We start from the raw sequence: 15,409 nt of genomic DNA, 5'->3' as shown, positions 1-15,409 counted from the left end.
TTTCATAACGTTCGAATAATTTCAACGGATTGCCGTTGAAATTCGTCAAACGTTATTTCCAACGGAAATCCGTTGGAATATACGTGGAAAATTTCCAACTCAAATACCCGTTGATATGCCGTTGGAAATTTCCAACGGATTTCTAACGGATGAATCCGTTAGACGTCCGTTGGAAATCCGTTAGAAATGCATTGGAATTATTCCAACGGTATACCGTTGGAAATCCGTTGGAAAAATTACAACGGATTAATCCGTTGGAAAAATCCGTTGGAATTTCGCAGTTTGGAATCACATTTTCGTTATTCGTTTAATTCTATCAGTGAACATAAATCCGATTATTAAATATAGAAAACGTAGTGTGTTACAATCTAAATATACTCTCGAAATGGTAACATTTATATTTTTCCGATATATTTTGGATAGTTTTCTATTTATATAACCATTTTAGATTGTTTTCTATTTAATAGATATTACATGAAGATATACACTCACATCCATCGTATCTCTTTTAATAAATACATCTATATATACATGCCACTTTGGATGTATATATCTCTTCAACAAGTTTTAATTCGACTTCTATTTATCGATATATATACAGCAGAGTTAAAAAGCTACAAGCCCTCTTACCCACGATAAGTTACTCTTTCTGTTTATTTGTATTTACTCGATTATTTTAAATTTTCAATTGTTTATATGATTATTTAATTTATTCAGACATATTAATATATTGTATATGTTATATAATTATAATTTATTATTATTATGTACAGACTCCCCGTGGGCTGTGGGATCTAGTACAATACGTTAGGTACTTGCGGACATTTTATGTGCTTATATTTTATGTGCAAGTATGTTTACGCCATATATAATATATATCGATATATATATATATGTGCGTATAAATCTATATTTATCATTACCCTACTCAGAATGGTATATGACAAGACATGTATATATTTAGATAAAATGTGTGTGTACGTACATATGACATGGACAATCATATAGCAGGACATGTATATATTTATATAATATAACAGGTCATATATATATATATATATATAGATAATATATGTTATTAGTGAATGGGGTTAGATATATACATGATGCCTGCCTATAATTATCATTATCATTATATCAATAATAGAATCCACTTCCCATTTTATACGCATGATGTGTACCACAGATTCATGCACTCGAAGCATTTTGCGGGAGCCGCCCATTGTTTATACACCCAACTCTGTATGGACTTGCTACGAATTTAAACTTCGCTAAAGCATTGGGTTATAACTAATGAATAATAATTTATACACATGATTTGCTTTTGAATTTGGAAAGGCGATGGGCTAGGTATACTTTAATTGAAGATTAAATAAAATTAAAAAAGGGGATTATTATAGTGATTAAGCCATGACCTTGAAACATGACAGCCACATGACCCCCAACATGCCTAAAAATATATGTATATATATATACCATAGTTTATAAATTGGATAAAATTGGAGATACGGGTGCTTTAATGAGATTTTAAAGTCTTTACACTGTTTATATTATGTTCTTCTCATATTTGATTCAAGGATTTACGGATATGATTAGAGATGATATTTTGGGTTTTGATTCACATTAATTTTTACATTTTTTAAATTTATATCAATATTTTTATAATTTTTGGCTCGAGTTTATTTTTATAAAAAAAATTATTTAATTATTATTTTCGGTTATTTTTATACATAATTTGAATTTATTTAATTTAACCTACTAGTACTATATATATATTCAAATATTATTTTATTTAATTAGATTCAATTTTATATACTATGATCACGTGATGATGGGTTTTGATTTAAGGGATTCTTTTTTGTTGTCTGTGGTTTTAAAACATAGAGTATACGGTAAAAAAAAGGTCCTTATACACATGTCCATCAAGGGTCGGTTCATGTAATTAAATTAAATGGAAACTTTAATCTATATGCGATATTGAAATAATACACAACGTTATAGCCTCACCTTGGCATCATTACTAATTACAACTTTTAAAAGGAAAAGCTAAAGAGGTTTTTTGTAATAACGAATAAGTTTTAAATTTCATTTTGTGCTGTGTATTATAATATAACCCAAGGTTTTGAGTTCCAAAGTAATGGCGATTTGTTTACATCGTTTATTTACGATAATACCCTCTGGGGAAGCTCGAAACAAGGATGGAAGTGGAACTGTTTTCGGTGATCACTTGTGTTGGTTGAGAAAGAGAGGAATATATTGGGAACTGTTTTTCGAGGGAACAGAAAGGAAAATAACATCGACTTGTCTATGTCAAATCACTGTTTGGAGCACCACCGTCGCCATCATCGTCTCCTTCCTCTTCTTCAGACAGTGTTCTGTTCATTCCTCACTCTCCCTCATCCACTTCCCCTGTTCCTGACGTGCCAACTCAATCTCTCTCTCTCTCTCTCTAGACACCATTCGCACTTCTTTTGGATGGAAAGAAACTGGTGATGTCTCTGGATTCTTTAGGTTGTGTCGTAACATTCACATGAACACGCCCCATGTTTTATAAAACCATTTCCTTCAAACTTGGTCTGAATATCTATAGAGTTTTTGTGTACCCTTAGCTTATGTACGCAAAAGGCAAGAGGGTTTCCCCGGAAACGCGGATTGACGAAGACGACGACCGGAGACTCTGAACAAGAGAGAGTCTCTCTCCAAGAGAAGACTGGTAGGGAATCAGAGGGTTCGAATACGCTAGACTCTCCGAAAGAAACAGAGGTTTTGGATTTCGTGAATGTACTATAAGCATGTGTGGCCGTTTGGAAGAAGAATCCTATTAAGAATTTATGGAATGAAATAGTTAAAAAAAAAAAAAAAAAAAAAAAAAAAAAAAAAAAAAAAAAAAAAAAAAAAAAAAAAAAAAAAAAAAAAAAAAAAAAAAAAAAAAAAAAAAAAAAAAAAAAAAAAAAAAAAAAAAAAAAAAACATTTGTCGGTTTCACCATGATGTTGTAACTTCAACAAAACTGTGAATTATATAATAAGCGTTTAGAGTTAACTTGCACAAGAGGCAACAGCTTCAGGAGGCTCGGCGGCGTTGTGGAAGGTAGACAATTTGGTAATAGCAAGAGCCTGCCCGAAGAGCGAAGCCCGTGTCGATTTTGATATCCTGACTTCGACCAAGTCCCCGACCACTGGATTCCTCCGACCGTTCGGATGACTGTCTCTTTCCAACAGCGGTTCGATGACGAACGAAACACGGTGGCCTTTGTCGCTTTTCCCCATGAGTTCTGTTTCGGGGGCTCGCTTGTTCGGCCCTTCCACAAGAACTAACTGTGTGGTTCCGACCTGAAAAAAAAATTAAAAAAAAAAAAAAAAAAAAAAAAAACATTTGTCGGTTTCACCATGATGTTGTAACTTCAACAAAACTGTGAATTATATAATAAGCGTTTAGAGTTAACTTGCACAAGAGGCAACAGCTTCAGGAGGCTCGGCGGCGTTGTGGAAGGTAGACAATTTGGTAATAGCAAGAGCCTGCCCGAAGAGCGAAGCCCGTGTCGATTTTGATATCCTGACTTCGACCAAGTCCCCGACCACTGGATTCCTCCGACCGTTCGGATGACTGTCTCTTTCCAACAGCGGTTCGATGACGAACGAAACACGGTGGCCTTTGTCGCTTTTCCCCATGAGTTCTGTTTCGGGGGCTCGCTTGTTCGGCCCTTCCACAAGAACTAACTGTGTGGTTCCGACCTGAGAATCGTAACAAGGACCTGTTGTCTGGCGGAAGGCCTCAATGAGTTCGGATAGACGCCTCTGCTTCACATCGTCCGGGACATCGTCCGTATAGTTTCTGTGGGCGTGGGTTTTCTCCCTCATGCTATATGCGAACATGTACGCCATGTCGTACTTAACCTCTCTTACCAGGCTCAGCGTGTCTTGGTGTTCCTCCTCGGTTTCTCCACAGAATCCTGCAATTCAGAATTACGATCTTCAGAACCGAAAAGATAGAATGAAATGGTCGGTAACCGGGTTTGTTGCTTTGTTTGGAGGCATGTTAATACAGGGGAAATAATGGGAAATTCTCAAGTTTTATCTTTTGGGAGCCTTACCGCATATAAAATCACTTGTCAGAGCAACGTCCGGGATGATACTCCTTATCTTATGAACAAGATCCAAGTAAGCTTCCCTTGTATACCCTCTGCGCATTCGTTCAAGTATTCTGCTATTGCCGGACTGTGCAGGCAGATGGATAAGTTTGCAGATATTGTGTCTCTCCCGCATCAGATACAGCAACTCGTCTGGAAAATCTTTAGGATGTGGTGACGTAAACCTGAATCGCATCTCGGGGAACTCCGAGGAAAGCCGGTCCAAGAGATCGGCAAATCGTAGACCCATGTTCTTAACTTTACTCATGCTGGAAAAACCGTCACTGTATCTCCAATTAGTGCCCGACTCGATCTCCTTCTCGACCCCAGATGCATCATTGTAACTATTTACATTCTGTCCTAAAAGCGTCACTTCTTTCACGCCCTCGTTCCAGAGCTCCCTAACCTCCTGTACAATGGACTCCACTGGACGTGAGCGCTCTCTGCCTCTTGTAAAAGGAACAATGCAGAAAGAACACATATTGTTGCAACCTCTCATTATCGAGACAAAGGCAGTAATGGCATTTTTTGAGATCCTGACGGGGGTAATATCAGCATAAGTCTCTTCGAGGGAGAGAAGTGTGTTGATTCCCTTTTGTCCGTAGTCTACCTCATCCAATAACCTCGGAAGATCTCTATAAGCATCAGGACCGCAAACCACATCAACCATTTTGTCTGAATCGAGAATCTTGTCCTTTAGTCTTTCGGCCATGCATCCCAAGACAACAACTTTAGGAGGCCGGAAGGATTGGGCCCTTCCCTTTGCGACGTTGCTCTTCCAGTGCCGTTTCAGGAACCAGAAATAGTTAAGCCTCTGCCACACTCTTTGCTCAGCATTGTCCCTGATAGCACAAGTGTTGATGAAAATGACCTCTGCACTCTCGGGGACATCCACAACGTCTTTGTAGCCGGCGTTCCTCATTATGGAAAGGACAATCTCCATGTCGTTAATATTCATTTGACATCCATAAGTTTCATGATAAATTCGACCCTTTGAGGCAATCTCAGAATCTGGTGCATATCTAGTCCAAGAAAGAACATCAAACATTCATATGGTAAGGTATAAGCAAAATCCAAAATTTAGGTGGACGGCAATAATAACAGGTAGTTTTCTGAAACATGAAGGTTTCTGAACTCGAATAGAACCACGGAGCAGGTTAAAGTAGCAGAAGCTAGTTCCTGGAACACAGCCAATTCTGCAATTCCAGCGATTTCCGGAAAATTTTATCTTAAAACCCTAAGCATTTCCAATCGCGTAACCAATTCCAAGTAACAAATTTCAGAGAATTCCTCAAAACCAAAACTTCTAGTTCATTTCAATTCCTTAAGCGATACGCCCCAGAACATCTGAATATGTAAACGGAAAATTCAGGGCAGCAAATTCAAGACTTACCCAGCTTCGGTTTGGGGAGTGGTAAGAGGAGCTTGAGCTTGGGCTTGAGCTTTGGCGACGAAGTCATGGAGCCCAGGACCTTCAAACTTTCCGGAACCGGCACTCTGAGAGACAGAGAAGCTTCTCGAGAGACCGATTACGAAGCCATTCTTCTTGTTCACCAGCTTCTGCTGCGTGAGGCGTCGGCCGCCGTAGCAGCGTGGCGGAGCAGCCGCCGAGGGTAGATTCGATGAGAGAAACCCGAGACTGAAACAACGTCCCTTCGGAATTCTGAAGCGGAAAGAACAACCGTGAGGTTGACTCAGAATGGAGGAGAGAGACGAGAGAGAAGAAGACGCCATTAGAGATGAGCCCCGAAGGAACAACAACGGGAGGCTAGGGATTACATTACGCAATCAACTCCTCCGAGTCCGATCGCCGCTCGAAACGCTGCGTTTCATATCATCGACCTTCAGGGGCAAAATTGGCATTTCGGCCTCAGTAGTATTCTCAACTTATCGATTGACGACCATTTCCGGAAAAAGCTACGAGGAGAACGGGAAAAATGTCGTCAGCGATGGTGAAGAAATGGAGAAGTTCGAGACAAGTTCTGAGATTTGGATGGCAATCTCTGCTCGATCTTCGATCGGATAGGGGTTCGATTTTCCGGGCTACATCAGGTTTGATCGTTTTCGTCAATTTTCCTCTAATTTGCATGATCATTCAAATTTTCTACGTCTTTCCGGGGAAAAAAAAACGAAGCGATCGCGTTAATACTAAGCTTTTGGCGATAGTTTTTTGTTTGAATCCTTAGAAATCGTCTTGATTTAGATCATGCAAACGTGGGGATACAATATTTTTTTCGGCATTTGAGTCTCAAATGTTTAATCTATGGATTCAGGCTTTATGAATGGCTGCGTAGAGAAAAGCAAGCTTCATGAGAGATTCAATGAGAACCAGAACATTAGGTTTTATTCATGTTTTCGTCCTGTGACGGAGTACAGAAGTTCTCAGAGAAGTTTGGGAATTCGGCAATATAAGTTATTCGGGTCATCAGCTTCGAAAATTCAGAGGAACCCTACATTTTCATCGCTGGATTCCGATGATGTAAGCTACTTCAAGGAGATATTGGGCGAGAAGAATGTAATTCAGGACGAAGAGAGGCTTGAGACTGCCAATACAGATTGGATGCACAAGTACAAGGGATTTAGCAAGTTGATGCTCCTCCCTAGAAGCACTGAAGAGGTCATTTATATTTCATCGAATATCTTGAAATTGTTTTCTTGATCACAATGAACTGTTTGTCTTATGGATGTTTGTGACGTGTAGGTGTCTCGTATACTTCAGTTTTGCAATGGAAGGCGCTTAGCCGTTGTTCCTCAAGGGGGGAACACTGGTCTTGTTGGTGGAAGTGTCCCCGTCTTTGATGAGGTGATGCAGCTTTTCTACTGATTTTGAGAGGATTATTGATTGTCAAAAATGGTGGATTTATGGTTTAAAGCTATAGCATGAGGAAGATGAGAAATGGATCACTGAATTTGTATGATGGAAAATCGAAGCTAGACATGAAAACATGAAGAGAACATTTAGGAGAAATGAGAGGACATGGCTGTCTTAAATTCAGTTCAGAAATTTCTGCCTTTTACTTCAGAATCATGACACTTTTCCGGCTCCTTCGCAGGTGATTATCAATGTCAGTTTGATGAATAAAGTCTTATCTTTTGATGAGGTAATGTGCTTCTCACTGTGAGTGAAACGATTGCTATAAAGCTTTCCTCTTTCTCTTTATATGTATATATTCGATGAAGTAACAATCTCACTGAATTCCTTTTAACAGAAACAAGAGGCTGCAATGTCGTTGTTTTAGTGTAAAATTGTTTGACCTGCGAGTTTCCCAAAATTCTCCTGATGTATTCCATAGAAGATTAGAACCTTTTAATCTAATATCTATAGCTTCATAGATTTTAATATCTTATTCCTTTGAGTTACGCCATCATATATTGGATGATGAGATGAATTTCTACTCCTTCAGGTAAGTGGAATCTTGGTGTGTGAAGCCGGATGCATCTTGGAAAATCTGGTATCTTTCCTGGACACCAAGGGGTACTTGACCTCTTCACTGTCTTTTCCATTTTTTTCCTTTTTTTTAAAACTATGAGAATGTTAATGTTTCTTTAATTACCCATTATCATGCTCAAGAACCATTTCTGCTTATTACATTTTAGGGACTACTTTATGCGCAAAAGCTCTTCACAAGGATACATAAATTGAAACTTAACATAAGATTTGTTCAGTTTTTTTCTTTTGTCAACTCAACTAAATGGGTTTTGTTAGATCTACCACAACGCTTGTTTGAACAAAAAATTTATGCTTCCACAGATTTGTTATGCCGCTGGACTTAGGGGCAAAAGGAAGCTGCCAAATTGGTGGAAATGTCTCAACTAATGCTGGTGGTTTGCGCCTTATTCGTTATGGATCACTTCATGGAACTGTACTGGGTAATGACAATTCTAGTTTCATCTGTGCAAGCTGATTGTGAAAACAATATTACCATCCAGCTTTATGCTCTTTCAAATTCTATCAAAGGATAATCTTGTAGAAATTTTGGAAAGTAAGCACCTCGCAGGTTTTTATGTATGGATCTGAAATGTAGAAGGCTTTTTTGTTAGTATTGAGCATATCTGAGGTACATTGCTCTTTAATTTTTCTTCAATCTCTCAGGTCTGGAAGCGGTCTTAGCAGATGGCAAAGTGCTTGACATGCTTGGAACTTTGCGCAAAGACAACACAGGGTATGACTTGAAACATTTGTTTATAGGTAAGCATTCTTTTATTGCCTTTACATTGCTTCATTGTTTAAGAATCACTCATGTTACAAAAGAAACTAAACGTTATAATCCGCCCCTTTCTCGCCGCCACAGGTAGTGAAGGATCATTGGGAGTTGTAACTAAAGTATCCATTCTTACCCCGCCAAAGATGTCTTCTGTAAATTTAGCCTTTCTTGCATGCCAAGATTATCTCAGCTGCCAGGTACAATGTCTCCTGTAAATTTATGGCTGTGGAAAACATGTTTAGTATGTTGAACTGTATAAAGACTATAAATGCATCTCAGATTCTCTAATAGCATCTATTATTCCGCAAACTTGTGGAAAAATAATGAGATGGAATGCCTGTTGATTTTGAGAATCAACTGGCGACCAAGGTGAACTCTTGTCTCTCATTAAGCTCCTTTGTTATTTTTTTTCAGAAACTTCTGGTAGAAGCAAAGAGAAATCTTGGGGAGATACTATCTGCCTTTGAGTTTCTAGATGACAAGTCTATGGAGTTGGTAAGATTTTCGGGAACTAAATGATTTTGCTCTGTATTTTTCCTTACCCATTCCGGTTTATTCTTTTATCAGGTAGTGAAACACCTGGATGGTGTACGCAATCCATTGCCTTCCTCCTCAGAGAAATTTTATATCCTGATAGAAACAACTGGGAGCGATGACAATTATGACAGGTGAACTGTTCATCTCTGGTAACAAATATGCTTCTCCTATTTCAAAATGTTTCCAATTCGGTCATTGAATTGTCAGTTAATGAGGCTTTATTCAGATCCCTTTGAGAGTTTGTTCTGATTAATACAGGGAGAAGCTTGAGGCTTTCCTGCTAAGGTCGCTGGAAAAGGGTTTAGTTTCTGATGGTGTGATTGCTCAAGACATTAATCAAGCTTCTTCATTTTGGCGAATTCGGGAGGTAAAAAACTGTTTTCATCTGTCTTTTGTTATCTTTTCTTTTTTGTCATCCTCCTATGGAAGTTTGAAGTTGCACGAGAAAACGATGCTCTTCCCTTTTATAACTATAGATCTGACTTTTAACTTTGAGATGATTCCGCAGGGCATAACTGAGGCATTGCAGAAAGCAGGGGCTGTTTACAAGTACGACTTGTCATTACCCGTTGAACAAATATACAATCTTGTCGAGGATATGCGCGCAAGAATGGGTAAGAAATATTTGCGAGTTCTATTGACCTTAACCAAAGATTTGTATTTTTCCTTGTCAAAATCAGTTAAAGCACAATGCTTTCTTGAATGTGTATAATAAATTAGTATAACTCTGGGTTAAGTTTTCATACATATTGTTCAGGTGATGTGGCAAATGTTGTTGGATATGGCCACCTTGGAGATGGAAATCTGCATCTGAACATCTCCGCTCGGAAGTATGACGATGAGGTACGTACTATTGAATATCCATAATAATAAATATCTCAGAGAAACTGCATGCATGCATGTGCATGATTGGTTGAGCAATTACAACACATGCTTGCAGATTGTGTCACTAATAGAGCCGTATGTGTACGAGTGGACGGCAAAGCACCGTGGAAGCATCAGCGCGGAACATGGCTTAGGTCTAATGAAAGCTAAGGAAATCTTCTACAGCAAATCCCCCGAAAGCGTGAGTGTTATATTTAATTAAACTGCTCCTGAAATTATTCATTCTCTGTGTAAAAAAAATTCTTGTTTTTTGTATTGGTGGGAGATGCAGGTGGGATTAATGGCTTCCATAAAAAAGATGATGGATCCCAAAGGAATCCTTAACCCATACAAAGTTCTTCCTCAGTCCCTCTTCTCTCTCTAAGGTAACGACCCATTTGACTACCCATTTCGTTGGACCACTATTAATCTCTTGTGGATAATTTGACTTGTGAATCTGTAAAAAAACATGGGAAAATCCAAGGGTTTAGATCCAGACATCAGGTTCTTTAGTTTCCTGGATGTGGCTATGTCATGGTGTCTTAAATTCTGCTAACAGAACAGGTCCCTGTTTAATAGAAAAGCCCTCTGGTCTGACGAGATTGGACAATCTCCTCCAACGGAACACACCAAAACCTCAGGTTCTTGTATCATCTGTCTGTATAGTAACTGGATCAGCAATAAACAAAACCTGAAAGCTCAGAAATGAAGAAACGGCTGCAACTTATTGAAGCCAAAGTGGATTTTGCAACTTAAATCTTTGATGATTCATGGTCATGGGCAGAGATCAGATACAACCAAGAAAATGGGAATGACCCAAAGAAGAGAACCTGCATCTTATAACAATCTACCACCGAAAAAAAATAATCTGCCTCCATTTGCATAAGCTTGTTTTTGTTTTGATGATCGCCTGCAGAAAAAAAAATTGCAAATGTTTCTAGCTCTTTCTTGACCATTCTAACAAAGCCTAAGGCAACGTTATATGTACACAAGAAGAAGAAAAAACACTAAGAGCGATGTTACCTAATGATCACTCCATAGCAACTTTGGCCCCAACGGCCTTCAACTTCTCTATGATCTTTTCCGCTTCATCCTTTGCGACTCCCTTCTTCAACAGCGTCGGCGCCTTCTCCACCAAATCCTTCGCCTCCTTCAGCCCCAGATCCGTTACCGCTCTCACCTCTTTTATCACCTTAATCTTCGAAGCCGCGTCGAAGGCTTCGAGCTTCACGTCGAACACCGTCTTCGCCTCCTCCTTCTTCTCCTGCCCCTTCGCACCGGCGCCGGCGACGCCCTTCCCGGCTCCTGCCCCCGGAAACGCCATCCCCGGCATCATCATCGCCATCACCGGCATCTCACCGACATCCAGCTTCTGCCTCAGGACCTCCGTCAGGTCCATCGTCTCCAACAGCGTGAGACTCGAGAGCTCATCGACGATTTTGGATACTCTCTCCGACGGCGGAACCGGCGAAGAGAACTTCCGCGATTGGATCGAAGCGAATCGAGCGGAAGAAGGATTTGAATTGGTCGATTGGAAAACGCGAGACAAACGCGAGGAGACTATTCGTAGATTCCGCATAGTTTAGTCTACGACTGGTCTATCTAATGGCGATCGATGTCGGCTTAGTTGAAGCTTCGATGGAGATTTCATTGCAGAGCGTCCATGGCCTGCGAAGCTGAAATGGTCAAACGCATAAACCCTAACCTCAGGCGTCAGAAAAAGGCCTTACTGGATTACTTCATCGAATTGGGCCTCAGAAATCTTTCAATTGGGCCCAAATAAGGGTCTTCTTGAGTCGAAATATAATATCTGGGCCTTCTAGAAGGGCCTTATTAGGCCATTGAATCTTATATTGGGCCTTAGTAAAGAGTTTGTTGGGTAACAAAATCAGGAATTGGACCATATAAAAATGCCTCATTGGGCCACTGAATCATGACTTACCTCTTTGTTGGGCAAATGAATCATGAATTGGACGGACCATAGAGAAGACCCTAAGGTTATGAAAACAAACCTATTGAAATTGGACCTAATCGTGTCTATGTACCCATTGTTTGGCCCCACATTCGCGGATAATTAAATATGGTAATTAAATACACGATTTTCATTTTAAAGTTTTGTTTTATTTACTGCGCGGGTTATTTTTTTATTTATTCTTTTTGTTTGATACGAAGTTAGTAAAAAAGTTTATGCTAATTTATTTGATTTTGAAAAAATATAATGGTATAATTAAATTATATATTTAAAGAAGAAAAAAATAAGAAAATATGTATATGATTACATCAACTATGTATAAGGTTGACATCAATTATTTGTTCTACGTATCTTTATTGTTGTTCTGTTTTTTTCCTCTTTTACAAATTTATTTATAAGGTAATATAAAATTAGATTCTTAAATATTAATTATAGTTATAATCTGTTTTGAAAATATATAATTAATATATTTTATGTGACAACCCAAGATATCGTAGGAGGGCGGGCAGTGACCGCCGGTGTGAGAGACATTGACAATGGGCGGTTCCTGACGAACTTCTGGGTAGGGGATATAAGGATGAATCGAACGCACCCGAATGAGAAGGATTCGGGAGCTGTGTAGGTATGAGACTACACAGTCAAAGATAACTTAAAAGAATTAATTGAGCTACTCATAGCAACAAGATGCATCTACCTTTTCGGTTATCATCTCGAGAGAACTCCAAAATTAAGCGTGCTAGTTTTGGAGTAGTCTTAGGATATGTGACCTCCTAGGAAGTAGTTTTCAAGATGTGTGCGAGTGAGGACAAATCACACTAAAAGGTCTCGTGTTGGTGTGTGGGGACAACTCTATCATTCCGTAGCGGTCTCGGGTCGTTATATTTTTCATTTAATTTATTGATTATGTTGAGTTTTACGTTTATCTTTAAATGATAAAATATCGTTAGAACTTGAATCATAAATATCATAAATAATTTAAGTTAATTAAATATAATAATGTAATAAAAATCATAAAAAGTATTAGTTATCATTATTATAAATATCATTTAATATTATATATATTTCTATCTTAAATAGGAAAAAAAATAATTTAAAAAATCACCAAATTTCAAAAAACTTACATATAAATAATTGTAATCCAAAATTTATAAACATTACGATGAATGTTTTCAATTTTTTTTTATAAACATGTTTACGCTCTAAGTTGTTTAACGAATATGATGATATATCATTCTCGTGGAGAATAAATACCATATCATCATTGTCACATGCAAAATTTTCAATTAAAAAAATATAAATATAATAAATATATTTATAAAAAATAAAAAGTATATAAAAATACAAAATACATACATGCATATATATATATTGAAACAGAAGATATGATCTAATCTAGGGATTAGAGATATATACACATATTTGTGTGTGTGTGTGTATATTTATCTTTTTAACGTATCATCGTCAATGGAAAATGTGTTTTTCCGATCATCGAGGTAATTATTCTTCTCGATCAATAATCTCAAGTTTCTTGAATCCAAACTATGGTTGTTTTTCTTTCAGTTTTTTTGTTTTTTTTTTTTAATTTTAAGGGGGTTTTTTTTATTCCCTGTTAATTTTCAAGAAATAATCATTTATAAAAAAAATATATAATCTTCTAGAAGCACTATCGATGAACACAATTATATTCAATAAACCCAATGACACCGAGTAAAAGATTTAAATTATGTATCTATTATGTTGAATACCATGGATCTTGTATAAATTTATAAGTCGATATGAAAAGCAGTTTTCATAATAAAATCTGTTTTAAAAAATACAAGTAAATACTATTAAAAAAACAAACAAACAGTATGTTGTGAAATGTATTTTTGTGTCTACATTTAATACATTTTTGTTGGACAATATTCACACATATATCATATAAAATAAAAATAACCAGTTAGCTTGAGAAACCAACATGTTTCTCAAAAAAGGTTTCTTCAAGGTAGATATTTCGCTAATCACCTCCAAAACAGAAAAACATATAAAGATATTTCGAGAAAAGAAACAAAAACTTTGGCAAGATTTTAAGCAGACTTTTGGCACGATACAGAGTAGATTAGCATAGCCTCCGCGTAAGGATTGTTGAAGTAGGAAAATGAATATGTGATTGGAAGAAAATCTAGATTTTGGAGGAACACAATATTATGTTAAATATTATGAATCATATTTATTTCCATTATATCTATATTTCCTTTTATTTCATTTGTTAATTTTCCTATAAATATGTGAGTTATTTTCATTGTAATGAAACAAAAAGAAGAAGAGATGTAGTAATAAAGTAATTCCGTTTATTTTCGTTTGTCTTATTATGTTTCCGTATTTTATTTTTCTACATGGTATCAGAGCCTGTTTCGATTTGCTCTATATCTTTTTTTATCAATCTCTTTTTTTTTTTTAGTTTTGGATATTCATATATCCAAATCGTTCAAATAGGAGTAAAAATCCCAAAATCAAACGAGGTGCTGTGACAAAAAGAAGTCAAACCTAAAAACTCTAAGATCAAGCGAGGTGCTATGACAAAAAGAGTTAAAGGTAGAACTTCAAAGTCAAGCGAAGTGATTTGAACATGGGTAATATTCTCTAAAAGAACTAAATTTGGTGTTTATGGATTTTTCAAAAGACAATGAAAATGTCTATGGATTTTTTTCGCATTATCTTTTCAAGATTGATTTTTGCATTCTTTCAAAATCAATCTTGAGGGAGAATGTTGAAGTAGAAAAATGAATATGTGATTGGAAGAAAATCTAGATTTTGGAGGAACACAATATTATGTTAAATATTGTGAATCATATTTATTTCCGTTATATCTATATTTTCTTTTATTTCATTTGTTAATTTTCCTATAAATATGTGAGTTATTTTCATTGTAATGAAACAAGAAGAAGAAGAGATGTAGCAATAAAGTAATTCCGTTTATTTTCGTTTGTCTTATTATGTTTCCGCATTTTATTTTTCTACAAGGATGACACGCATAAATCGAAAAATGATCCAAATTTTTTATCCAATAAGTAGTGGTTAACAGAGGATGACAAAGTCACCCTTTGGTTGCGAATTCGAATCCAGCTGGTGGGGCAGTGCATTTAGGTGCATTTTAAAGGCTATTTCCAGGATGTGGAAGATGTAGTCGGATCGAAAACCCAGTGAACTTTCTAGTTAACAAAAAAAAAGATTGTAAGCAGAAGAAATAATGAGTGCAATAGTAAATGTTGACACATGAGAACAATATTTTTTTTTGTCAAAATTTTGTTTAGATGACGATACGTGACAAACATGAGAACAATGTTTTAATATCAGAAGATGATACTTTCGAGAGTATATGACCTGCAATAATTACCAATAACATGGAGAACGTTAAGAAGCAATACAATCAGTAGATAAAGATATGTCACGTTGGAGAATTTGGTGACGGTGGAAAGAAAAGTTTCTGCTTTTATTCAAACGTGGTTCTATGTATATATACAAGTTTCATACCTTGACCTAGTATATGAGAAAAGGAAACCCAATATATGATACAATAGTTTCCTTATACATTGTATAGTCTATTACCCCCCTCTTTCATTGTAATGAAACAAGAAGAAGAAGAGATGTAGCAATAAAGTAATTCCGTTTATTTTTGTTTGTCTTATTATGTTTCCGCATTTTATTTTTCTACAAGGATGAC

At 36.8% G+C, this 15,409-nt stretch overlaps 3 protein-coding genes across 4 annotated transcripts; 1 reads left to right on the top strand and 2 right to left on the bottom strand.

The window, feature by feature from the left end:
* Positions 1 to 2,958: 2,958 nt before the first annotated feature.
* LOC104807475 (CDK5RAP1-like protein) lies at positions 2,959 to 5,914 on the bottom strand. 2 transcript variants are annotated; one of them, XM_010532760.2, is made up of 4 exons: positions 5,522 to 5,914; positions 4,093 to 5,150; positions 3,734 to 3,951; positions 2,959 to 3,331 (listed from the first exon to the last, which is right to left on the bottom strand). In XM_010532760.2, the coding sequence occupies exons 1-4, from the start codon at positions 5,860 to 5,862 to the stop codon at positions 3,038 to 3,040; spliced, it is 1,911 nt and encodes a 636-aa protein (XP_010531062.1). In that variant the 5' UTR covers positions 5,863 to 5,914; the 3' UTR covers positions 2,959 to 3,037. The 2 variants fall into 2 exon arrangements, with proteins under 2 accessions (XP_010531062.1, XP_010531061.1); XM_010532759.2 differs by lacking the exon at positions 2,959 to 3,331 and having other exon boundaries at positions 3,361 to 3,951.
* A 117-nt stretch (positions 5,915 to 6,031) lies between these two features.
* LOC104807474 (D-2-hydroxyglutarate dehydrogenase, mitochondrial) lies at positions 6,032 to 10,264 on the top strand. The gene is made up of 15 exons (XM_010532758.1): positions 6,032 to 6,180; positions 6,402 to 6,745; positions 6,830 to 6,931; positions 7,182 to 7,229; positions 7,533 to 7,603; positions 7,880 to 7,998; positions 8,222 to 8,317; positions 8,421 to 8,530; positions 8,748 to 8,828; positions 8,901 to 9,001; positions 9,129 to 9,237; positions 9,379 to 9,484; positions 9,628 to 9,713; positions 9,811 to 9,936; positions 10,027 to 10,264. Exons 1-15 carry the CDS (start codon positions 6,066 to 6,068, stop codon positions 10,117 to 10,119), a joined length of 1,707 nt encoding a protein of 568 aa, XP_010531060.1. The 5' UTR covers positions 6,032 to 6,065; the 3' UTR covers positions 10,120 to 10,264.
* Positions 10,265 to 10,440: 176 nt separating this feature from the next.
* On the bottom strand, positions 10,441 to 11,427 carry LOC104807473 (50S ribosomal protein L7/L12). The gene is made up of 2 exons (XM_010532757.2): positions 10,758 to 11,427; positions 10,441 to 10,644 (listed from the first exon to the last, which is right to left on the bottom strand). Exon 1 carries the CDS (start codon positions 11,311 to 11,313, stop codon positions 10,765 to 10,767), a length of 549 nt encoding a protein of 182 aa, XP_010531059.1. The 5' UTR covers positions 11,314 to 11,427; the 3' UTR covers positions 10,441 to 10,644; positions 10,758 to 10,764.
* Positions 11,428 to 15,409: the final 3,982 nt, after the last annotated feature.

Source organism: Tarenaya hassleriana, unplaced genomic scaffold, assembly GCF_000463585.1.
Source record: "Tarenaya hassleriana unplaced genomic scaffold, ASM46358v1 Cleome13, whole genome shotgun sequence".
NCBI lineage: Eukaryota > Viridiplantae > Streptophyta > Magnoliopsida > Brassicales > Cleomaceae > Tarenaya > Tarenaya hassleriana.
Note: the sequence above shows the minus strand (reverse complement) of the source record. Positions and strands in the feature narration are given on the sequence as shown.